This window comes from Parambassis ranga, unplaced genomic scaffold, assembly GCF_900634625.1.
Source record: "Parambassis ranga unplaced genomic scaffold, fParRan2.1 scaffold_60_arrow_ctg1, whole genome shotgun sequence".
Taxonomy (NCBI): Eukaryota; Metazoa; Chordata; class Actinopteri; family Ambassidae; genus Parambassis; species Parambassis ranga.
Genome location: NW_021144806.1, coordinates 56216 through 81161, shown reverse-complemented (window position 1 = coordinate 81161; position 24946 = coordinate 56216). Strand labels below are relative to the sequence as shown.

The window sequence follows — 24946 nt, the reverse complement described above, 5'->3', positions numbered from 1 at the left end:
GTGGCAGGAACATAATTTTCCATCAGCTGGCACCTCAGAGACATGCCGGTTTAAAATACTGCAGATGCTGCTTCAGACTGAAGATGGAACCCAAATGTCTGAACCACTGGGTTCAGTTTGTTAACTGTCACAATGCTGTCATTGGTGATCTTGGATAAGGTATATAAAAGTTTTTCCCTGTATATATTGTTTGTTGACATTATTATTATTTGTTGCAACTTAATTTCCCTCTGGGGATTAATAAAGTAAATCTTAATCTTAATTAGGTTGTTCACACAGAACTTTCTGCAGTTATATTTGTTCCATGCATATTTGAGTGTTTTTTTACAAGGTAATGACAAGATCAAGTGGATTTAATAAAATATTTTTAGGTAAATTGTTTCCATTACTCATCATTAAACAGACTTGGGGGTCAGTTCAGGTGGCCTCCATGTTCCAGTAACTGATCCTGCATGAAGAACATCCTGTTCCTACACCTTTGTTAGTCATGCCTTGATCTGTAAGTGACTGAAACTCACCGGAAACAGATTTGAGATCAGTCAGCTGCTGGAACTGAGATCCAGATAAAGGTCAGAGCAGCACAACAAAGACTCACAGAGATGCACAACTGCTCAGCTGGACCAAATAACCTTTAAATAACACTGAGGGGGTGAAGATGGAAACATGAAGTGGATAATTAAGAAATTAAGAAACCTTTATTAGTCCCACAATGGGGAAATTGCTTAAGGCAGCCCAGCAAAGAGTGCCGTACACCAGTGAGTACACTGGAGGCTATGCGGGTAAAGTGCCTTGCCCAAGGACACACAACAGTGACTAGAGAGGAGTTGGGATTGAACCACCAACCTTCTGGTTATTGGAGCAGATAGAGGTTAATAAAAAAGGGGATGGTAACAGGTTTTAAATGTGAAGGTGAAGAGAAGCAGCAGACAATGTTTCATCACAGGATTCACACCTGAGTGTGTTTAGCATGTAGTTTCCACTCTGATGGTTATCCCTATATTTAAATGACCACAGAGGAAGCTGGGGTCATGATACAAGCTGAATTCACACAGAAGAAGAAGGGTTTAAGTGCACCTATTGATTGAGGTGCTTAACAAAGTATTAGCAGTACAAAGTAATCCCAGTACCTCCCAATGGCAATAACAACAGTAGCTAACATGTGTTTAACCTTCAGAATATGGCTTCAGTCATGTTGATGATTCACAGTCATCCAGTTCATATTTATTGAAAAGGTTCAAGCGAGGCATCTGGACCTGTAGAGTTTTCTTAAAGATGTTTCACTGCTCCTCCAAGCAGACCTGATGAAGCTGCTTGGAGGAGCAGTGAAACATCTGCAGGCAAACTCTACAAGTCCAGGTGCCTTGCTTCAACTTTTTGAACTCTCTGATGGTAAACTACTGTTAACTCCTGTAACTCAACTGCCTGTAATTTACCAAACTAATCAATTCAGCCCTGCTGTTCACAGTCTACAGTCTATTGCTGGTTCTCTGGTCTGGAATAATGAGATTTGTGTAATTAGCTGTGAGATGAAAGGCACCAGCTGCTTCAGTTGAAACCAGCTGAAGAAGCTGATTAGAGGTGATCTGTAATGCATCCTCCACAGGGATCATCCCACACTGACATTTACATCTATGATTTATCCCTCAACTGCACAAAACGACTGACTGAACCTGAACGCAGGCTGAAAAAGTCTCAGTCTGACAAAACATAGAACAAAGAAGCCAAATGGTTTTCAGATGAGAACAACAACACACTGATCACTGATTACTGATCAGGAATCGACTGAATTCAATACCATAAACACACACACGTTTCACCAAGCAGTAACAATAACATTACATTAATATGACTGGCACTTCTTTGTGTAAGCCTACTGTTGGCTCCTGTCCAGAAGGAATGATATTAATCTATAATCACATTACATCCGCACCAGCCCACAGTTTATCATCTGTCGGTCCTGACTCATTTATGCAGTCAGTCCTTACTAAGAAAACACAACATGAAGTTGACATCTCAGCCTGTACAAATGAACATGTGAGCTTGTTTCTACGGCCATATCTCTGACTGTTAATAGTTTTTATGGATGAACTGGTCAAGTAAAACATGCCCACAGTAAAGACAAACACACATTGACCAACAGACTAGAAAACAGTGCAGTCATATTTTTGGAGGTTGAGATGACATGCTGTTCCAGCAGTTTTTATTCAGTACTTGTACAGAGTGCTGTTGCATCAGTACTTTTCCTTGAGTAAATACTTCCTCTGGCTGACAATGAGCAGCAGGTGGTTTAAAGTCCTGCAGCATGTTGGCCTACTTATCTTGCTCATTAAAGCTGTGTAAGCTCTCTAATGCCCTCTGCTTCTCACACACAATGACACACACTAATGCACAATAGCACACTCAGTAGATTCAGCACCACAGTTCTGTTCGCTGAGGAGAAAACAGCCCAACAATAAACTGAGGCTCTGCTGCTGAAATATGAAAACCTGAATCTGTGACAACATGAAGCCGAAGTCAGGAGGTCTCAGGAGAACCAGGGAAAGAGACACCGACCATCTGTAGACCTTCAAGAGAGAGGGGTGAGTGGTTTCCTTTCTGCAGGTTTGAACTGTTTGTTCATCATCAGCACAAACAAAAAGTATCACTGTGGTGGTGAAACAACACATTTATTGTAACAGCAGAAACCAGTTAATGGTTCCATGAAACAACAGCGTCAAACACCACAAGCTCCGTGCTGTTCTGAACCTGACGTCTGATCAAGAAGGAATGTCGCTGAAAAGATTTAAAACCAACAGATTAGCTCTCATTCGAACAGGAATGGAGCTGAGTTAGCATACTGTGGCTCTCTAGCATAGCCTACATACAAACATAGGGCAGTCAGTGGATCAGCAGCCTGTTATGTACACCGATTATATCAGATATTAATCAGCGACATTAGAACTGCTTACATTACGAATAGCAGAGCACGAAGTCACGCGGCCAGACATCACAGATACAGAAAAATGCTTGTAGAATATAAAAATCCTCGGAGAGCTCAGAACTAAACAGATAACTGACATCAGTGGATAAGCTGCTGTTGTATCAAAGACAGAAATAACTACTGGACACTGCTGCTCACTAAGTAGTGTAGTGTTCTTTGTGTCCAGCAGTGATCCACATCACACAGCTCATTATTAACCACATCTCAGTGAACCCAGGACGTCCTGGGATTAAACCTATAATGCTCCATGGAGCAAAATAACAAATTCAAGTATACAAATAAAACTGTGTGGAGTCCAGGCCTGTAGGTGATGATCAGGTCACCAGATGAAGAGCATGAAATATGATGGCATGTCTGAATGTACAGCTGGTAAGGCTGATGACTTTTATCCAGCTGAAAGTGTGACTACACATTCACAGTCAGAAGGTTTCATCCAGTCTACCTTACAGGATGTTTGGATTCATTTTTAGTTTTGTCCTGTGCTAATCTGTGCTAAACTGTGAGTCACTGGTATTTGTTCTGTTGTCTGTGACCTCTGCATGTTTCCACCTCAGGGCAACTCAAATTGTAAGCTATAATATGTTTCATTGTTTCTCTGTGGCGGTGCTAGATGTGTGGACACGTGCAGACTGTCCAGCTGTAAATCAGGTGGAAACAAACTGTGCTCGAAGCAGAGCAGCCTAAAGTCAATCTGAACAAAACAAACAACAGAAAAAGGAGGATCACTGACTCATCAAGTCAACGTCAGTCGAGTTCAGCCACAACATTAACATTTAGCTGGATAACACTGTTCCCCTCATGGACTGCTGACATGTCAAGGCCTTGACTCCCCAGTCCTGTGAAGATTTTGTGTGATGTAGCAGATGATCCTTTCAATCCTGGAAGCTATGAGATCAGATGCAGATCTGGGATATCTGGAGACCAAGTCAACCTTAAACTTTTCATGATGTCCTCAAACTATTACTGATTTTTTTGTAGTGTGACTGCATACAACCATATTAGGTGGATGCTGAGCACTGCATACTGGTAGCACTCTACCAGACTGTTCTGGATATGTGTGGTCCCAGTCACACTCTTCATTTTTCCTGTTTCAAACAAACAAACTTCAATAACTGACTATTTAATTGCATCCTGTTAAAACTCTCTGACATTTGTGCTATTGTAATGAGATTATTATACCTTTTCCCTGCCTTGTGTTAGCATTGATCTGGGGAGGTAAACAAGCTTGGGGACTATATCTCTATTATGTTTGTTCATTACTTGGTTGATGTAAATATACCATTCTCTGCTATTAGATGATTGACTGTGTATTGAATAGGTGGAGTTGGAGGAGGAGGATGTTGAGGCCCTGGAGGCTGTGGCTGTGGCAGGTGGCTCTTAAAATATCTTATCAAATTGTCACAGGTAAGAAACATTCACACATTCTGCTGTGAGGCAGTCTGATGATCAAACAATAGTTTGATTGTAAATCACATCCAGAACTAATAAGTTTTGGATGAGACAAGGTCAGCCTCCAAATTCAGTTTTGCTAACAAAGCACTTTTAGATTTAATTGTAAATTTGATTAAATAAAGAATTCTTTAAATGTTTTTTTCAACAGAACAGAAAAAAATCTGACTAGTTATTGGTCATCACTGCAACAGATACTGGTGTATTCCCTGTTTAATCCTTAGCCAGTCTGTGTCAAGGTGGGTCTGACATATTTGCGTCAGTCAAAGAAAACAGTCCGATGGGTCAGTTCATCTCCAACATCAGCATTACCTCAGATCTCGGAGCCAACACCATCCGCCTCTGTCTGACTGGAGAGAACGCCGATTGGTTCTATCTGGAGGGTCGAACCATCAGACTGAACTCCTCTGTGTCCAGAGTACTTGATCGAGAGGTACACCTGATGCACACCTCACCTGGACAGAAACTCTATGCTATGTGTCACCTGGACAATCAGTTATTTACTCAGACATGTCTCTTTAGGTTCAGGGCTCAGTGTTGGTAGCAGAGCTAACCTGTTACGAAGATGATGTCATACAAGTAAGTCTCCTTACCCGGGTCATCAAAAGTAAGTACACCTGATTCCCAGGTTAGTTCATTAAGGTATTAAACTTGTTTCAGAGTCACTACAGGATTCTGGTGGAGATTCTGAATGAGAATGACAACACACCAAACTTCCTACAGGAGACAATTCAGCCATTCACCATCAGTGAGGTAAAGAAAGAGTTGACATCATTACAACGTGATAACTAAACAATCCATACAACATTTAACATTGAATCAGACTGTATACAAACAGAGGACTTCCATCTCTTCACCAGCATGTCAACAGTAATAATGATGATCTGTAACATTTTTTCTGTGTGCAGCTGACAGCTGTGAACTCTGTGGTTTTCACTGTGAAAGCAGCTGACGCAGATGGAGATATGATCAGCTACATCATTGATCAATCATCAGTAAGATGTCAAACAAACATGTGCAGACAATTCTGTCTTACCTATATGCTGTTATGTCAGCTCTTACCACCTGTCTGTTGATGCCTGCAGGAAGATGCATGGTTCTTTAGGATTGACCTGCCCAACAGTGGAAATGTGGTTCTGAACAAACCCCTAGACTACGAGACCAGAACCCAGCTGCAGCTTGTCATATGGGCCTGGGTAACAACAAGCTAATGATCAGGCAATGAGGTCACAAATAGATCTGAACAAAGACAAATTGAGATATGTGATATGATGTGACAGGAATCAAACACTGTGGAGAAGTTCAACACGTCTGTTGCTCTCACTGTGAACATCCAAGATGGCGACGACCAGTATCCTCACTTCCTACCCTGCACACATGTGTCTCAAAGTGTACCTGTCTGCATGAACCCCATTTACACAGCCAACATCTCACAGAAACACCAGGTAAACCCCTGAGACACATGCTGCATGTATTTGTTGGCATCCATTGGTCCATATCATGAACCAGCAGTTGTGTTTGTTTTGTTTCAGGACTTAGTTCTGGAGTTCTCTCCTGGTCCAATTACAGCAGAGGATGGAGATAGAGGAATTGACTCTCCTCTGATCTACAGCATCCTCTCAGGTAGCATACACAGACAAATGCAGAAACACATTATTTAATTTACATTGTGACAGAGCTGGGCACAAGTACACTCACATGAGTGTACTTGTATACACATATGTGCACAGTGTATAAGTATATGTCTGACCCTGCAGGTGATGATCGGGGTAGGTTTGTGATCAACAACGTGACAGGGGAAATTAGGTTAACCCGAGCTGTAGAAAACCGGCGGCTGATGCCAAACTTTACGCTCAACATCATGGTAACAAGTCTACTTTCTGTCTATTCTAAACAGTCTGTTAGCAACAATGAGGTGCCCTACCTGTTGCTCTCAACTCCCCAGGTGTTCCAGGTGGATGACAGGCTCAAGTACAGTGTGACATCAGTTCTGGTCAGAGTTCTTTGTGAGAACAAATTCCCTCCAGTCTTCAACAGAACTACTTTTAAAGGTTTTATCATCCAGAGCTCTAGCCCTGCCTCCATTGTCTCCACCTATGGGAACCAGGTGTTGCAGGTCCAGGTCTCAGATCAAGACTTCTCTGATGTAAGGACACATACTATACTACCTCTTACCACCTACATTACAGCTGTGAGTCATCACTGCTATTCAATCACAGGGCCTGAATCCAAACGTCCACTACTCCCTCCATCCTCCATCTGGACTGTACCAAATCACTCAGAGGGGAGTTCTGATTGCCAGGACGGACCAACTGCATGCCTTTGACAGACACATTCTACAGGTGGGTTGACATTACAGCCAGTTTACAACACTACACTATTTTACTGCAGCCAAATGCACAGATAAAAAGTTCATATTAAACTATTTCAACACTCTGGAACTTGTTTGGTTGTCTTAAGTCTAATAACTCACTGATGTAAGGCAGAGATTCAGGAACACAGAACAGGTAGTAGATGTGATGCTGTGATCAGCTTTTTCAGCCAGGGGGCCAGACTGAACATTAAGACTAAAGGCTTCACAGCATGAATCCACTTCTACACATCTGAGCTGTTAGTCAGGACATGAAACAATTAGCAGAAACCAGCAAACAAACCTGTTAACTTTAGATAGTAGTCCTGGATCTTTAAGAAAAGTCATATCTGAGCTATAACAGAAATATTTAAATATGGACTCCGCAGGTTGTGGCCAGAGATGAAGAATCAGGAGAAGAGGTTTCAGCATCAGTGGACATTGAAGTCCTGCAGAGAGGACAACCAGGTAAGGACCCAGTTCAAGCTTATGTTAAAGGTAGGGTAGGAGATTTTGAAAACTCAGTGAGAGTCAGCCAGATTTTAAAAGTAAACACACACCCCTTTCTCTCAGAGCTAATTGGTTGCTATCAGATTGTAAAGAGAAGTTACACTAATTTAACAAAAAGTGCATCAGAATTAAATCTCCTACCCTACCTTTAACCCTGTGTGCCTGTGTGAATATGAACACACCATGAGGTCATACAGTAACATACCTGGTGGTCCATTCACTGACCAAACAGTGTGTTTTAATGCCTGTGGTGCGTTCACTGGCCTGAACTCTGTGTGTTTTAGTGCCTCGTGGTGCAATCACTGAGCAGCAGCTATTTGGAGATGTTGACAGCAGACTGGCAGGAGGAATCGCAGTGGTGAGCCTGTTGATGTGCCTGTCAGCCGCCATGTTTCTGCTGCTTCGGACTATACGAAGGAGGCGGCAACAGGACCCCACTGACCACGGAGCAGTTGCCCTGGGAAAACATCCCAACGTGGTACAAACCGAAACACTTTCACATATGTGACAAGATATCTGAAACAATCCATCCAGCCTGCAGTGATAACCGTAATGCAACAGGAAGTGGAAATCAACATCCGTTTAATCAGATCAGTGCCAGTGATGTTTTAATTTCTAGCAGCTTTAAATCAGATCAGCTGCAGAATGATGTGATGGTGGTAAATGGGGACATTTGGGTGATTTTGTATGGCCTTTGTTTCTGCAGCGTTTAATGTGGTTTCAGATGGTAAGTTTAAAGATGTCCTTCCATAGCTTGGTCCTGTTTTCCTGCTGTGATGTGATGACAGTGATGTGTGAGTGCAGTAATATATGTCTGTGTTATAATGAATGTTTTTGGTCAGCACTATCGTGTGTTGTCCTGACAGTGATCATCAATAGATCCCTGTGATGTCATGACTTCCAGTTCCTTTCAGCTGTTTCATTAAATCATGGTTTTTCCTGCCAGTCCGAGTCTTTCATACTGTTACCCTGAACTTTATCAAACAGAGAAGCCATGAACATGATATCTGGACTTTGCTCCTGCCGCTTCTCACCTAAAGCACACAGACGACCTCCTGCTGTGTGAAAGGGAAAACTCACCTGAACACTATATTGTCCCATGTAATTCTCAGGCCAGCTCCAGTCCACCTGTCTTCATGGATGAGTCTTCATACAACAGACGAGCTTTCAGTCGTCAGTATGAGACACCTTCACAGGCTGACAGTTTTCATGGCCCACACGGAATCTACACCAGGAAGCAGTCTCTGCCTCCTCCTCCATCATCATCATCCTCATCATACATCACTGACCCAGCAGACATCAGGTCCAGACCTCATTTTCCTGCTCCATCATCATCATCATCCTCAGACTGCAGGTTTCAAACTGATCTGTTTGTCATCGTAGAGACACCTCACACCTGGGAGACCCTAAGGAGGTCACCTGACCTAACAGAAGGTCTGCCCTCCTCAGGTTTTTAATGGTGATGACATTGCAGCACAGGACACTGGGACACAGGAAAGAGACGGCAACATGACATCAGACCAATCAGAGCTAGAAGAAGACAAATTCAGCCAATCAAATAGCAGGAAAACAGAAATCTGACACATCAACCAATCAGAAAAAAGGAAAACAAATTCAAACACATCAACAATCAGAAAACTGCCAATACCTGCCAATCAGAAAGAAGAATCCTTACCACCTGCTGTGGTGTATCAGCTTTCTTCAGGAGAGTCTGTAAATGCTTGTTATTGTTTGTTTTTATGGAAAAAATGACAAATGTTCATCCACAATAAAACATAATGTTTGATGTCGGAGGAGTCATTTGTAGTGTTCATTGTGTCTGAACTTAAAAGATTTGGCAGCTATTTTTTATTTACAATTACAATATTTTTCTCAGAGCTAAGATCATTCCAGATTGCACACTATGTTTCTGTACTCATATTTCATATTCTTAATTGCTGTAAATAATGTTTATTATTAGTATATTATTAGTATGCTGAATGTCTGTAAGTTGCTGCTGCAATAGTGAAATTTACCAGATAAATAAAGACTATACTGGACTGTCCCTCTCACCCGCTCCACACTGTGCTGACAGGTCATTCAGCAACAGACTCCGACTCCCACGACACAGGAAGTCATTCCTGCCTGTCTCAATCAAACTAGTGAACTCTGAACTGTAACAGTCACTCAGACACTGTACATTCATGTCATGCTCTTTACTATGCAAAGGTTTTTATACAGTAATAAATATGTTCTTCTTTAGATACAACTCAGGGATTTAAATTCTATCTAGGTATTTAGATATTTATTATATATTTCAATTTCATATTTCAATGTATCTTTGATTTCTGTTTGTCTGTAACAAAAAAGGAATTTCCCCTCTGGGATAAATAAAGTAATTCTGATTCTGATTCTGATTACTGTACTGTTTGTATTGTACTGTTACTATATTAGTTAGGGCTAATATGTATTGAAACACGTTGATCTCTGACATCTGAGAAAGAATGATTCAGGAACAACGCAAACACACATGTTGATACTTCACAAAGTATGAAGAGCATATTTCAATCATAAAACAAAGTCTGACAACACTGTATCAATACGTCACTACTACAGCACCAGAGCAAAGTGACCAGCAGGCGGCGCCTCATTACAAGCTCTGACTACACGGACACTCAACACAGCAATAATGTTACGATCAGTAATCAATTAAGACATCTCTTCAGATACAAACTCCCGGGAAAGAAGTGTCTAAACTTCAGACAGTACGAGCAGTACCTGAACACACCTGAACAGAAACATCTCGGACCTTCAACAAACAACTACCAAACTACCGAACTCACTTTCGCACACTGATTCGAACACGGAGCCCCGGCTGGCTTGTGTCACACCCACCTGCTGAGCCCTGCCGGTCGACTGACTCCCCCCGCAGCCCCGGAACTTCCAGAGGATGATCAGCTGTTCCAGCACACAGTTACAGCTTTTTTTCAGGTTTGTCACAGATCACGTCTATTCGGTTTGGGTCAGCATGTTAATCAGTGGGTACTTTAGAGGTTGGAGTGAAACTGAAAGAACGTGTTCGGTGTCGGCAGGAGGCGGAAGACTGAACGCTTCTGTAAATTCACGTGCACAGAGACGCGACAGACCACAAACCATCTGTCACACCTAACAACATGTTATTGATGACTATTTATTACGACTCAGAACAAAGAACAAACTAGCTAAATATGACGTGTTTCATGTTTTTTTAAAGACCATTTTACCGTAAAACTTCTAGGTCAGGTTACAGATAATTTTATATTCAAAGGGTTAGTCAATAGAAAACATTCATAGGTTCTGACTGACTTTTTGAACGTTTTATTTTGTTAGGCAGACAGGAAGCATGTTTTATTTTATTTAACTTGACGTCATATCCGTTAAACGACTTTGGTCTCTTCGCACTTTTCTGCAGGATATTTGTGTCTCCGCTGCTGCTTGTTTGTTCATTTGTTTGTTTGTTGACGCTTCTGTGGCGGTGCAGGGGAAGTCAAAGTGAGACTGTTTGAGGGTTTACGGTGCGGAGTTAAACCCAGATCCAAGGTCCCAGGTCCAGGTTAGTCAGTCATTTCAGTCACATCACTTAAGTCAGTGAGTGAAGCTGGGTCGTTTTTAATTTCTTTGTAAACTGTAGACAAAAACAAACAAAGTCCATGTTCACATGCTTTCTAACTGTAGTCATGTAATCAGAGTACAATCTGATAATAATAATAATAATTCAGTGTGAGCAGTGGGGGTTCAAATGTCTGTTCTGCTAATCCAAGCTGCAGTGAAGGACCTGTTTCCTCAGGACTGTTCACCTTTGCTGAACGTTGTCATTGGGCGACCAAAGCGGAGCCACATCAGCTTTCAACTAATGTGGATTTGTGTGTATAAAAAAACTCAACAAGTTGCATGTAACTGTTGACATGATCTGCTTTCTCACAGCTCCCAGCTCTCCCTGTCATGAGTGTCCAGCCGCGGAGGATCCGCCTGAAGCCCTGGCTGCTGGCTCAGGTGAACAGCGGCAGGTATCCAGGTCTGCAGTGGCTGAGTCCAGACCACCGACTCTTTCAGATTCCGTGGAAACATGCTACACGCCACACACCGTTGTCAGATGAGGAGAATACCATTTTCAAGGTTGGCCTAATGTTTGTGCCAAATGACCTGATGCATGCTGTTTGTTTGAATCACTGGATGTTTGTGTTTACATGTGAAGTCTGCTTCACTACTGATTTATTTTCAACAAGCACCCGCTGAGCAGAAAGAGAAGCTGCTTGACTTCCTTGTGCTCATGCTGCAGTTTCATTTCACATTTTCTATCAGGCTGAACAATACTGCTGATGATGTCACTTCCTCTTCCGCTCACTGCTTCCTCTTTCATTTCTGAAAGGGTTACGACTCACAGAGAGTAAAGGAGTTCAATTAAAAATGTAATCACAGTTCTGTTAAGAAAAGAATCTTTACTGGAGTGGTCACTTGTTGCTGTTTTGCATTAGAAGAAAATAAATAACACAATGTGACACAAAAACTGTTTTGTACATCTGACTTAGAATGAAATTCTGATAATTAAGTGTGTAGAACAGGAGTTCACCTCTGACCTGTTGTCTGGTAACTCACCTGTAAAATAGTGCGAAAGCTATAGCTCGCGTAGCTCTGTGGTTCACCCTGCGCTGTGTCTTCCAGGCGTGGGCTCTGGAGACAGGAAAGTATCAGGAGGGTGTGGATGAACCTGACCCTGCCAAGTGGAAAGCAAACCTTCGCTGTGCTCTAAACAAAAGCAGAGAGTTTCAGCTGAAATACGATGGCACCAAAGAGACTCCGGTCCAACCATACAAAATCTACGAAGTGTGTGAGCAATCTGCAAACACAGGTCAGGAAACATCACAACATTATCCTACATTATCCACCCATATGTCCACTATCAGGAGTCAGGTAGAGGGGCCTGCTGCTTGGGTCACAGAGTGTGTTGCTGGCTTGGGCTTTTTCTAGAACCTTTAGAGCCTGATGGAGATATAGAAAGAGAAATACCTCACTAGTTAAATCATCAGTTAAATTACAAGGTAGCAGTAAAATTCACAATTACAAAGAGTTAAAGTATTAAAACGAGCTTGGCATGCACTCTCAGGTTTCATAGTGAACATAGAGGGAGCACATCAGTCTACATCTCAACATCCAAAGTAGTACAAGCTGCAGGTATGTAATAACGAGTAAGGACATATGTTGTTGTTGGATAGTATGTATTTGGTGTAGAGTAACAGAGGTACTGCAGATATTGTATGAAAGCATACACAGGCTTCATCTTCATCTCATCTAAGTTTTATTCATCTCATGAGGAAAACACCATTTAACTTTGTTATAGAAACAGTATAAAGCTGTACTGATTTCTTACTTTGTTTCAGATGGTGTGGAGGACGATGATGAGGTGAGGAAGAACATTTGTGAAAAACCAACATGTTGACTTGTTGTTTAAATAACTCAAACCGTTTGAATCCTTTCAGATGCCCAATCTTGTGGACCTCACTCTCAGTAAGTAGGATGTCGTCATGGAAACATGGCAGCTGCTGATTTATTTAAAGATGTCATGTCTTTATAGACCCCAGGATCAGTGACCCCCCTGCATTCAGCTCCTTCCCAACTCATTCAGAGATGAATCCTTTTAATTTGTCCACCAATGGGACGTTTGGTCCTTCACATGTGATCCCAATGCCTCTGCTGCCCGACACAGTCCTTCCCACTACCTCGGACCTCCTGGCTGCAGGTCAGATGGTGGATCAGGGGAGCTTCATCCATCCTGGAGCACTCCATAATGGGCTCCAGGATCTAAATTCTCTGCCCTCCACAGCTGCCTCTGCTCACCCAGGGCTGGACCCAATGGAGGCAAGCAATCTGGTTGATGTCCAAAACCAAATGGATCCTCAGAGCCACCAGCCCTGCGAGTATGACCTGCTGAGCAGCGTCCCATGTAAGTTAGTTTTATGGTTGTTCAGTTCAGAATGCAAATGTGTCGGTTCATCATTACCTGTCTAGGCTTAGGAGGATGTGGATCCTGTGGGGGTTAGTACAAAAGTGGTTTGCTGTTGCAGGAATTCTGAAGGTGTTTGAAGAACCACAAGGTTTCTGTTTAATAGTCAGTGTAGGTGAACATCTGGATTAACACATCTGAGCTATTGCTTCAGCTCAGCGTCACACTCACCCTGTAGCTCATCAAAGAAGGTGTGGTTGAGGGTGTAACAATTTCTGTGGTTAAAGTGTAAGTGTAAACAACAAAACACTTAAACACTCCTAAAACGTTCACTTAAAGACACAGTTTCAAACTCAGTTGCTCCACTGCTTCTTATCGAATAGAATAGAATTACTATAACAATAACAAGTTTTACTGGAACAGTTTTAACCCAGCAGGTCAACCCAGCAGTGTGCAGCATCCCTACTGTCCACCATCCGTTATTAATATGTGATGTCCACATCCAGAGTAATCATAGTAACATCACAGTCCTCTCCTTCTTGTTGCCACAGTAACAGATCTGGACTTGAAGTTTCAGTACAGAGGAAAGACAACCGGCTCCCTAACCGTTAGTAACCCCCAAGGCTGCCGGCTGTACTATGGAAACTTAGAACCAACTCCAGAGCAAGTGGACCTGTTTGGTCCAGTCAACCTGCAGCAGGTCCGATTTCCAGGGACATCCGAGATCCAGAATCAGAAGCAGCGGTTCTACACAGACGCTCTTTTGGATGTGATGGACCGTGGTCTGATCCTGGAGATCCGGGAGCAGGACATCTATGCCATCCGCCTTTGTCAATGTAAGGTGTTCTGGTCTGGGCCAGGCATGCCAGATCAGGGACCTCCGAACCCCATGGAGAGGGAGAAGAAGATCAAAGTATTCAGCCTCAATGACTTCCTACAAGGTCACTGCAAGGTTCCTCACTACAAGACAGAAGTCTTTCATGTTTTAACACTGTCTTCTTGCCACAGGCTTGATCCTGTTCCAAAAGGATGAAGCTCCAAACCCTCCACCTTTTGAGATCTATTTCTGTTTTGGGGAGGATTGGCCCGACAAGAAACCCAAAGAAAAGAAACTCATCATTGTCCAGGTTAGCATGCTTTTCATGTGACACAGTACTAATTTAATCCCCATCTTAATGCACTTAAAAATTGCATGCTAGAACTTCAGCAGCATCTTGCACATTTGAAATAGTTTGGGGCACTCAAGCAGGTTGGCAGATTGCTTGATGCTTGTATGGGTTGGGTTGCCCAGCTTTGATCTGGCTTTCTTATTGGCATACACAGGTGGTTCCTGTGGTGGCTCGGATTCTGACAGAGATGTTCTCTGGAGAACTGAGCTGGTCAACAGACAGCATCCGGCTGCAGATCTCAAAACCTGACGTGAAGGACCAGACAGTGGAGCAGTTCAAAGAACTGCAGAGGCTCCTCCAAAGCCAAAACATCCAGGGGCCCTGGAACCCTAGTATTCATTAAATGACACATCTGGGTGTCCTGGACTTATACAACAAATACCAGGACTCAGGTTGGTGGGTCTTTGTATTCAGCCTCATCATCAACAGCTCCAGGAAATGGGAAGAATGGGCAGGTCCTCACCTACTCAGGCTTCTGTGATTGTTTTCACAGAATCGGTCTGTTGATAAAGTTGTAAGCTGAACAGCTTCATGGAGATTGACTTGACTTAACTTTCCTTTTAGAGATCAGATGATGATATAAAGCTTTATCTTAGTCGAATTGTATGTATGTTAACTGCTGTTGAAAGTATTTTTAAGGAGCTCATTATTTGTGTAAATGACATTTTTTACAGACCTGAAACACAACTCTGTCCTTTAACCACAAATATAATTTTTCAAACTGAGGTTTTCAGTGGATTTAGAATTTCAATAAACATTGCTGCAGGATTCCTCAATGCATCTGCTGCTTCTTGACCAGATCCATAGATCCTCAATCAATGAAGTAAACTCCACCTCAGCTAAACATTTTAGATGTAAAGCCTATTTGACAGGCGTACCTCTGAAAGACTTTAACAGTATCTCAAGGACTAAATGATTCATAGAGACACGATTTAGTGTTGATGAATGCTGTGTCTTGATCTTTACTGTAGCACCACCATCAGGACGAGGTAAATCACATTCTTGAACGTTTGCCCCTGATCAAAGCGTTTCTGGTGTGATACATTAGATGTAGACTCTCAGCTGGTAATCATAACTGGAGACCAGAACTCAGAGACCCCAATGATGACATCATTAGACACACACCCCCATCGCATGTGTTGGATGACTATTTGATAAATAATGACTGTACCAACATGGAGTTTTGTTTTTTTTAATTGTTTAGAACAAGGCTACATCACCAACGATGTCATGGTGTCTCTCTCTGCCTCATTACCCACAGTTACTCTGTCTCACTTTGTGGAAAAACTAAAATTCAACCAAAGTTAAAAAGGTCAAAGGTGACGCTAAATCCTTTAGCAGTAAGCCTCCTCAGGCAGCCGCTCAGCCAAGAGCATAATGGGTTTTGGCTCTTTTTATGGCACGGACAAAAAACATCACGACCAAAGTCCCAAAAATAAATTCTCTCTTAAAAACTGTTGACCAGGCACGTCCTCCGATTTAGAAGATCCAGCACAACCGGATCATGTTCGTTCACCAAGTGAACACCTTTCTTCACCTGAACCCGACCACCCACCGGACCTGACTCTGCCTACCTACCACCTGCTGCAGGTGTGGTCAGGAAAAGTCTGGTGAGGTCAGGGGTGGACTCAGTTTATCCAATCAGTCTTCATTCTGTAAGCCTTTCAGAGTGATTCATCCAATTTCAAATTCGAAGTTTCTCCATCTTCATCATCATCCCTTTGGATCCTTATCTGCAGATGCAGCTTTTTGCTGTCACTTCTGAATGTCAGTCAACAAAAGATTTAACCTGGAAAAAAAAGTCAAGTTTAGGATAGGTCCATCTTAACCTAACCATAGGTCGCCAGAGCCACAGGGGAGTGGGTACCCCCAGGCTTCCCAGTCCCCTTCTGGGGAATCAGTAGTACAGCCGATTTCACAATGCTTGTTTTTGGTTACTGTTAAAAAAGGACCAGGGCCAGATCCCCCTTGATGTTGTGGTTCTTTCAGACTCATTTTGCTGTGGTGGATCCAAACCAGGTTGTAAGCAGAGCTTCAAAATCCAAAAGAAGAAACTATTTGTTGTTATTTCATTGAAACTGAAAGAGGCCGTTCAGCAGCTGATCAGAATGTTAGGACCACAGCAAGTCAGAATCTGGCTTTCATGTCATTATCAGGCATTCACACTGTCAAGACCTCCTGGTGACAAAGGCAAAAGGGCTTTCTGTTTTTGTGGCAGGATTGTTGAGCTGCACAAGCAAGGCCTCTCTGCAAGCCAGCTCTGTGGACGTAGACCATCGTAGACATACGCATGTCATTTAAAATTTCTCCAACCTGGTTTGGATCCACCAGAACAAAATTTGAACATTTGTTTCTTGGCCCACAGATTTTGATGAGGAATGTATTTCACTACATCTTGGCCACACATTATCTTATAAATGGGTTATGTGCACATTACCTGGTGTTGAATGAAGGTAGCTATCGAAACAATCTGGTGAACTCTCTGATGGCCCAGCACACCTGTTTACACTCCTCAGCGCTGAAACAACACACACATTTATACAAGTCATTAGGATTTTATCCAGTGTGTATGATATTATTACTTTATGTCATTGAATCTGTGTTCCTGACCAAGGTGCTCTTATGAAACACAGCAGTTCTCATTTTCCATGTGAATCTGCTGCGTAGCCTGTTCTAAGATTAAATGTCAAATCATTCCTGCTACAGCTCAGGTGAGTTTTCCTCCAAGCTTGGGACAAGTCTAAACCTGATCACTGTGGACACCAGTTTTTCTGCATTCCATCTTCAGATGAATTCAGCGAGTCTCAATTTGTCAGGCGCGCTGAGCTGATCACACGATCAATCAAAACATGACATACTGTTATCATAACATGTCCCCAACATGTTGTCAATCTCACAGGAGCTTGGAACATTCAGGCACACACTGACAAAGAGCGCTCGCTACTCTTTTGAAACGCTCCTGGTGGGACCTGATGTCGTGCTGAAGATGTAACAAAACACGGTGTGTACATTATGCATCTGGTGGGACTCTAGGGTCAGACAAATGTTGAGCATTGGTGATGTCCAGGCATCACCTGTGATGAAATCAAGAGGTTCGTACACATAGCCTGAGCTATTTGAAGATGAAGTGTGGTGGAAAACTGTCCAGTCACAATGTGTTGCTGGTATCCTACCTGGTGACCTGTTTGTGGAAGTCTGTCAGCTGTTTGTGAGTGACCGTCACAGCCCCTCCTGATGTTTCCTTGGGTAAACCTTTCAGTGCGTTTTCCAGCCAGCGGCAGAACGTCTGAAAGTAACCTTTAAATCAGTATCCACAATAAGACATGCAGTGACTTTACCAGGTGTTTGTATGTTTACTTACAGGCCTGTCAAACACCATGACCTCCCACAGCACCTCAGCCACATCGGGCAGAGTGTATGGTGGCAGACAAAAACAACAGGAGTGCATGAGCTGAGTGATGAGTTGTTGACCATGCTGTTCCATGGCCTGACCAATCAGCTGCTTCCTCAGCTGGAAATCCTCCTCATGCTGCAGACAAGACACAATTTATCAAGTCCATCACATCTAGGACAGAACAGGCCTGTTTTAACAGGGTCACATGGTTCTGCTTTTCATCTTTAATAATCCCCTGAGCATATGCTAATGTTTTTATAGTTGACTTACATCATTAGCAACTCCAGCATGGACAAGGTCTCGAACAAATTTCATGACGCTGCAATTGGCGTCTCTGTGGTCCAATGAGGTGGCTGCGATGGCACACTGGATAATGTGAACAATAATGCTGCTGCTAAGTAAAGTGACAGGACTCCGTTGGACAAACCTGAACACAGACAGAGGGCTTCAGACAGATTCCATGTGCAAACAGTGTCTTTGAAAAATATGACCTGAATTACTAAAAATTATGTAAAATCTATCAAATGAATATGTTGGAACTGAAAGAGAATAAATGCTGAAAAATATTCGGTCATGGCTGACTACACACACACTCAAACACACATTCACAGAGAGCACCGCACCTGGTTGCCAGTCTGAACAGGTCGTCCACTGTGTCTGGGTGATTCCTCAGACCATTTAGCTGCTCTAGCAGCTGAAAGGTTGGCATACAGAGAGCCTGAAGGAGAGGGCATTATCATTTATCTTCAATAAAATATCAGCTGACATCAGGTGACTTAGTGTGTGATGCACAGCCATGTATTTACCTGCAACATGTCGAGCAGTCCTTGTCTGCAGCCTTCCTCCATGCCGTACTCATCCACCAGGATGCTGCCCAGGTACAGGAAGCAGGAGTGTGGATACACCTGGTATACACTCACCATCTGATAACATATAGACAGTTTAAACCATCTTAATCTGGACTCACTAAGGACTGACATTACCATCCACAGGCTCCAGAGGCTAAATAGATTACCACAGTGCTGCTAATGAATATAATGAAACACCAACCAATCGTCCATGCGCATCTCACCTGGGTTACAAGAGGCTGCAGCAGGGAGGCAGAGCCTTTTCCAACACATCGTACAGCGAATCGGAGACAACGGCAACATCGCTCCACAATCCTGTTATCAGCCTGATGTGTGTTCAAAGTCTCTGACAGTACCGGCCAGATCTATAGACGGTCACATGACTCAAGTTATTTATTCATATATTCATGTGCAAGTATTCAAATGACTTCTAGACAAAGCACAGGTGAGTTCACCTCCTGGATAACTTTCTGACAGGGGTGTGTCTCTCCATTCTCTACGATGGGGTTTGTGTGTCTGAAAAAATAGATCACGACTGTGGAATGTCTGCCGCTTGATTTAAATAAAGTTTGAAAAAGTTTAAATGGAACTCACCTAAAGATAACAGCCAATCTGTCGAGCCAGACAGTGGGATCAGCTGATTTACCATTTGTAGATTCATCGGCCAGAAGCTGAAACAGAAGTTTAAATATTTACATCTTTAAACACTAAAAACTGATTTATACAACACACTTGAGTGTACAAGGACCTTTTTCAGAGCCATGACCTGGACAGCACACAAATCACTGAGACACTCTGCAATCTTCTCCAAAGGAAGGCGAGCCAAGACCAGAGCTGTACCTGCACATGTAAAAGAATTAGATTGAAACACGAGGATAGTTTCTGTTGAGATTGACACGAGAGACGAAGGGTTAAGCTTGTTCCATACTCCATGAGAAGGTGGCAAGAATAAGAACAAAGTTAGTTTCAGTCCGGACTTTTCAAAGAACTCCTCATAAGATCCTCACTGCAGCTCACTGTATGAGTGTGTGTGTGTGTGTGCAGGGCACAGGTTTTGAACATGTTTCGCTGCTGAACAACGGCAGAAACTGACAGCTAGGTGAACGTTATGTTTACCTGAATGAGGGAAGATAGCGAGCTAATAATGTTAAGAGAGGTGGGTGTGCTTGTAGCATGATAATAGAGTGAACAATAGGTCTGGCGGTTTATTCTTTGACCTGTGTGGATTCTGTGACCACGCCCACTCCAAAGCGCCGAGAGCAAGAAGAAAGTTCCCTGTTCTCGTGGAGTATGAATCAGCCTTTACAGCTCCACAGAGACGCTCTTCTAAGAGAATCTGCTTCACGTGGCAACACTACAGATGTATAAAAGGTACCTCTGAGCAGTCCCACTGCCGCCTCTGTAGACAAAGCAAAGGAGTCAAGTGAGCGGGCGATATCCAGCAGTCCTTGGAAGTGTTGAGCCATGTGATCTCTGCACACTGAACAGATGTTGTGGATCGCCTTTGCTGCTGCAGATGCCAACGGTTTCTCTCTGAGCCCTTTCATTAGGTAGTTCAACACCGGGTCTGTCAGAAAGAACATGTAAAGTTGTGAAACCAAGTAACTTTACATGTCTTGCTCTGACACAGAAAATGTATAAAGGATGAAAAGCAGAAATTTCATGCTATGCAATAGACCATGAGAGGAATGTCTTATTCTCTAGACACATCTTCATACCAAGGAATCTCGGGTTTCTATCCACCACCTCGCTCATCTCTCCAACCAGCTCGATGCTCGTATATCGAACTGCCATGTGGACATTTTCTGGAAGCAGCACCACTTGCTGCAACACCTCTGACAGTGTGGAATTGTTTTCTCTGAAGATTACATATAGGATCAGTTATTGTTAGGCAAGCACACATAAGTATGTAAACATGTTGTCATCTGATGGTACTCACGGATCAACACTTTTTGCAATGGCAGCCATAATGAAGAGAACAGCCTCCGTCACCTCCCAAGGGGGGTTCCCCTCTTTTAATGTAGAATACAACTGAGAAAAACGACAATAAAATACATTTAGACATCAAGATAATGTTAAAAAATTTGTTTGTATACAGAATACTGTAAATAAAAGTTACCTGAGAGAAACATTCCATGGATCCAACAAGAAAAATTACATCTTTAACAAGGTCAGAGACCCTCATTCTGAACTCCCCAAAGTCATCTGTGTCCTCTGGGATTCCTTCCTGATAGACCAAAGAGTATGTGACTGAAGCGTTTAAATGCACCTATCTATCTTCTTATCAAGTCTATTTACACTGGCTAAGTACAAGTGCTTCTGTGTGGGTTCTTACATGGTCTGGATCCAGCTGACAGTGCCGGGCCAAACAGTGCAGAAGTCTCTGGATATATGGTCTAAAGATTGTATTTAGAGCCACATCATTTATTTTATACAGATGTTCTCCAAGACGGTACCAGAAGTTAAAGGAGATCTCCACAACCTGGATCAAAAGAACACACAACATAAAATGGATCAAAACACACAATTTTCTGCACATTTCCAGGTTTTCCCTATGGGGATCAACAAAGTATATATATATTTAGATATATATAACTCAACCAGAAGCTCAAAGCTGTTGCAGTTATATTGGTACCTCATACTGTGGGTGTCCTGCACAGATCAGCAGCAGCTCCAGTGTCCTGAGGTCTCCCATGCCCTGACCTGGACTCCTGACTGTCGTCTCTAAAAATGTCTCACAGAGTTCAGTGAAGATTCTACAGTAATTCAGAACTCTGAGGACAGAAACAAACATAATGTCACTGAAGAGACCGGTTAAACAACACAATCACAACAACTTTTCTGTCTCCTCACTTGTCTAGGTCTTCTCGGGCGACAGCCATGTGATAGGCTGTCTCTAGTGTCAGGACACCCTGGAAGAGCTGCAGTGCTAACGCCATGTTAGTGTCCACATTTTCAATGGCATACAAGGCTGAACAGACGCAATCTGATGCCGCTTCATGCAGGTTGGTTGACGTCTCATCCCTCTGCTGTAGGTGAACATCACAGCCTGTCATTTGTTTCTGTAATAACATCTTTTCATTCAGTGTTATACAATTTTGTTCCATGACCCTTTTATTAAGCATAAATCTCACCAGGACTTGGAAAAGGACCATCAGCAGCTGGTTACTGGCCATAAAGTTGCTGTCGAGGATGCCCAGGTTAAACCAACTGCCCAGACACCGAAATACCTTAATGAGCATCTTCTCGTCACTACCCGTCTTCTCCACACATGTTGTCTGCAGAGCAATGGAAACACATTTAGGTGACTTTAACATAACTGAATATATACTACACTCAACATGCTTCACTGCAGACAAACATGAAAAATCAGACTGCTCTGAACATGTAAAATAACAGTGGAGCAGGAAAACGAGAGTTTTAAAGCTCTTAGGTTTCTGTGACAGCCTCATATGATGCACAAATGTAAAGATGAGAAACAACCAGCCACACTGGAGAGAAGGCTGGAATAATAAAGTACTTGTTAAGAACAGAGACTCACATAATAAGAGACCAACTTTCTCTAAACCAGTGTGACACAACCAGTTTTGTAACATTCACTGAGGATCAGACCTGACCACAGCCTGTCCACTGTCCACTCAGGAGTCACTGCTGTGTTTAAACTGAGTCAACAAAGACAACCTGTCTAAAAAGGTTGTAAAACACCCCTTCTGTGCTCATGTTCAACAGGTAGGTAGGTGTAGGTATATATGTGTGTGTCTATCCGAGACATGGAGGCCACAGTGTGTGAACAACCAATCCAACTTAAGAGACACACACCAGCAAACATGGAGACAACAGGACAAGCAGAAAGCAACAGTAATACGGAATAATAAGAATGAAATCCTAACCAGCAGTGTAACCACAGTGCTTGAGTAATACGCCAGATCCTCAATGATTTCCGTCCTCCGATTGGCTCCTATTCGTAGAGATCGACTGTGAACTTCCTCAGGCAGCACAGTGAGAATCTCTATGAGGAAGGGCATCGAGCTGATGTCATTATTATACCTGAGAGGGAATAGAGACAAAAGAACAGGAGGTGACTCCATCAGTAGGAGATTAAAGTGCAATTTCCCCATTGTGGGACTAATAAAAGTTTCTTAATCTTAAGTGTGTTTTTGAATTATTCTGGGGGTTCCTGTGCAAAGTCCACATTCACGTGTGAAATACTTTCAGGTGTGAACTCTTACTTTTCTATGAGTGTGTGAACGCATCCTTTCCATGAGGCCATCTGAAGGGCCAGATCAGCAATCGCTAAAGCCAGCTAAGAGAAGAGAAACAATATGTCACATTTGCTGAACTTGCCACACTCAAACAATAAGGACAAGAAATTTCATCAACTTTCTCAAACAACTTCCTCCTTTTAAAGCATATTTAAAACGGCCTTCCTCGGTTTGGTTCTGATGTAACAAATGTTTCAAACAGCTTTCTGCTGCTTTAACTGGTTTGTGAAATAAAAATCAGAGACCTCCACAGAGATGCTTTCAGTGCTCAGACAGAAATCCAAGTGCTTACATATGCTCACTGATAAACACACAGACACACCTAAATCATGCAAGTCTGTGGGAACAGACGTTCCATCCACTTTAACTTCATCCACAGTTCAGTTGTGATATGGTAACTGATACATTCTGAATTTTATAGCACTTTTAAACTGCTTCCTTCACTGTAGGAACAACTACACAGTTCAGATGTCTTGGATTCAGTTCCTGAACCACAGTGTTTTCAAGTGAACTCTCACTGTGAGAGGCTGGGCAGATGTAAGCTCTGGATTCAACATCATGGTAGCTGTTGCAACCTCTGCAAAATAAACTGGTTACCTGTGTGACAATGATAGGTGACAGGTCTTTGAGGTTCTGGATGTGGGTCAGCAGAGAGTCTCGCAGTGCATTATGGGTCTCAGGTGGAAGCTCATAGAAAGATGTCTGGATCTTCATCTTCATTGTCTGAGCAGCAAAGTAGCACGACTCCACATCCTGCTTGAGCTGCAGCAGTTGGTCTGAGATCTCCCACGCATACATCTGAAAGACAAGACAGGAAATGATGTCAGAACTGGCCATTAACCTGCTGCCAATGTGAACATGGTTACCTGCTCGGCTGTGGGCGTCAGCCAGTCATGACGCTGTACGATTTTCATGTGGGATTGCAGTGTCAACAGGTCAGGCCACATCGGTGCCGTGACAGCAATCAGCTGATGTTGTCATTTAGAACAAACAGGAAGAACGCGCAGAGCACTGTTCAGTTCCACCTTAGTCTCTGCCACGCCCTGCGACGTGACACGCTCCCAAAACACACTGTGACGTCGGTGCGAGCACAACGTTTAAGTTTAATTTAAGCAGGGCGACGTTAGACTGTGTTAAAATTCACACGATCTGACCGACACACGTCCGTCTCCCGCGGTGCACCGCCCAAAAACGCTAGACTTCTGAATGGAGTCTGGTGCCGTAAAGCGGAGGCAGAAACTAAAGCGTGAGACTGAACCTCACTAGAGCGGTTACATTAGCCATGCTAACATGCATGCTAACGTGCAGCCGAGGCCTGCAGAACCCCTGACACCGAAACCCAAACTCCGCCTGAAACAAGTCGTTTCATCGTCTTGACAGAACAAATCTGTAATTCAAACACGGTGTTTGTGTTTCAACGTAATCGCTACAGCTAACCATGCAGCCAGCGCTTTGTATTTCAGCCATTCATTTTGTTAGCTTAGCTGTGATGCTAACGGAAAGCTGCAGCTCTCGGGACTGCGCAGCGTAGTTCACTTGTTCGTTTTAGGTAAACATTTCCAACCCGCCCGGACACACCACACTATAACCAGACAGGACCCACCAACCCGCCGGTACCATCGGCCAGGTCTCCTGGGCTCTCCCATTTTCTTACCGATCTCTGGAGTTCTCCTAGCCACACTGAAGCTCGTTCCTTCCCGGTCGGGTCCGGGTCGTGGTACAGGGCCTGGACCGCCTGGTAGACCAGCGCCAGGTTCGGTTTACCCCCCTCCATAATTTGGGTCAGAAGCGGGGATCAGGTAAGGCCGAGAGTTATCCAACACGGAGGCGTCTACACACTTCTACACGGTCTGTGTGTCGACCGCCATCTCGCACTGGCTTCCCGTGTGCCCTCAGATTCTATCCCGGCAGCAAACGGGGGTATGAACATTGGTTCCATTCAGCCGGAAGAACGCAGAATTCACTTCCCCATACACACACACACACGCACACAGAGAACACAAATGGAGTAGAAAGATAGCTACA

The 24946-nt window shown here is 43.2% G+C and overlaps 3 protein-coding genes across 7 annotated transcripts; 2 read left to right on the top strand and 1 right to left on the bottom strand.

The window, feature by feature from the left end:
* Positions 1–4709: 4709 nt before the first annotated feature.
* cdhr5-rs (cadherin-related family member 5, related sequence) lies at positions 4710–8712 on the top strand. The gene is made up of 13 exons (XM_028398788.1): positions 4710–4862; positions 4952–5008; positions 5090–5182; positions 5338–5424; positions 5515–5625; positions 5710–5874; positions 5962–6052; positions 6187–6293; positions 6375–6575; positions 7169–7247; positions 7574–7767; positions 8402–8592; positions 8673–8712. Exons 1-13 carry the CDS (start codon positions 4710–4712, stop codon positions 8710–8712), a joined length of 1569 nt encoding a protein of 522 aa, XP_028254589.1.
* A 1968-nt stretch (positions 8713–10680) lies between these two features.
* irf5 (interferon regulatory factor 5) lies at positions 10681–15591 on the top strand. 2 transcript variants are annotated; one of them, XM_028398777.1, is made up of 10 exons: positions 10681–10860; positions 11232–11423; positions 11970–12156; positions 12686–12709; positions 12783–12812; positions 12880–13044; positions 13129–13248; positions 13800–14189; positions 14257–14375; positions 14572–15591. In XM_028398777.1, exons 2-10 carry the CDS (start codon positions 11250–11252, stop codon positions 14758–14760), a joined length of 1398 nt encoding a protein of 465 aa, XP_028254578.1. In that variant the 5' UTR covers positions 10681–10860; positions 11232–11249; the 3' UTR covers positions 14761–15591. The 2 variants fall into 2 exon arrangements, with proteins under 2 accessions (XP_028254578.1, XP_028254577.1); XM_028398776.1 differs by having other exon boundaries at positions 12686–12708; positions 12785–12812; positions 12880–13248.
* A 4-nt stretch (positions 15592–15595) lies between these two features.
* tnpo3 (transportin 3) lies at positions 15596–24823 on the bottom strand. Of its 4 annotated transcripts, none has more exons than XM_028398769.1 (23): positions 24576–24823; positions 23519–23719; positions 22889–22962; positions 22550–22706; positions 21794–21937; positions 21513–21733; positions 21295–21433; positions 20995–21141; positions 20779–20886; positions 20599–20690; positions 20378–20517; positions 20035–20226; positions 19408–19499; positions 19254–19330; positions 19115–19175; positions 18884–19024; positions 18618–18734; positions 18435–18529; positions 18082–18238; positions 17779–17946; positions 17591–17703; positions 16855–16935; positions 15596–16206 (listed from the first exon to the last, which is right to left on the bottom strand). In XM_028398769.1, exons 1-22 carry the CDS (start codon positions 24693–24695, stop codon positions 16875–16877), a joined length of 2817 nt encoding a protein of 938 aa, XP_028254570.1. In that variant the 5' UTR covers positions 24696–24823; the 3' UTR covers positions 15596–16206; positions 16855–16874. The 4 variants fall into 4 exon arrangements, with proteins under 4 accessions (XP_028254570.1, XP_028254571.1, XP_028254573.1 ...); XM_028398770.1 differs by having other exon boundaries at positions 21513–21721; XM_028398772.1 differs by having other exon boundaries at positions 21513–21688.
* Between the last annotated feature and the right edge of the window lie 123 nt (positions 24824–24946).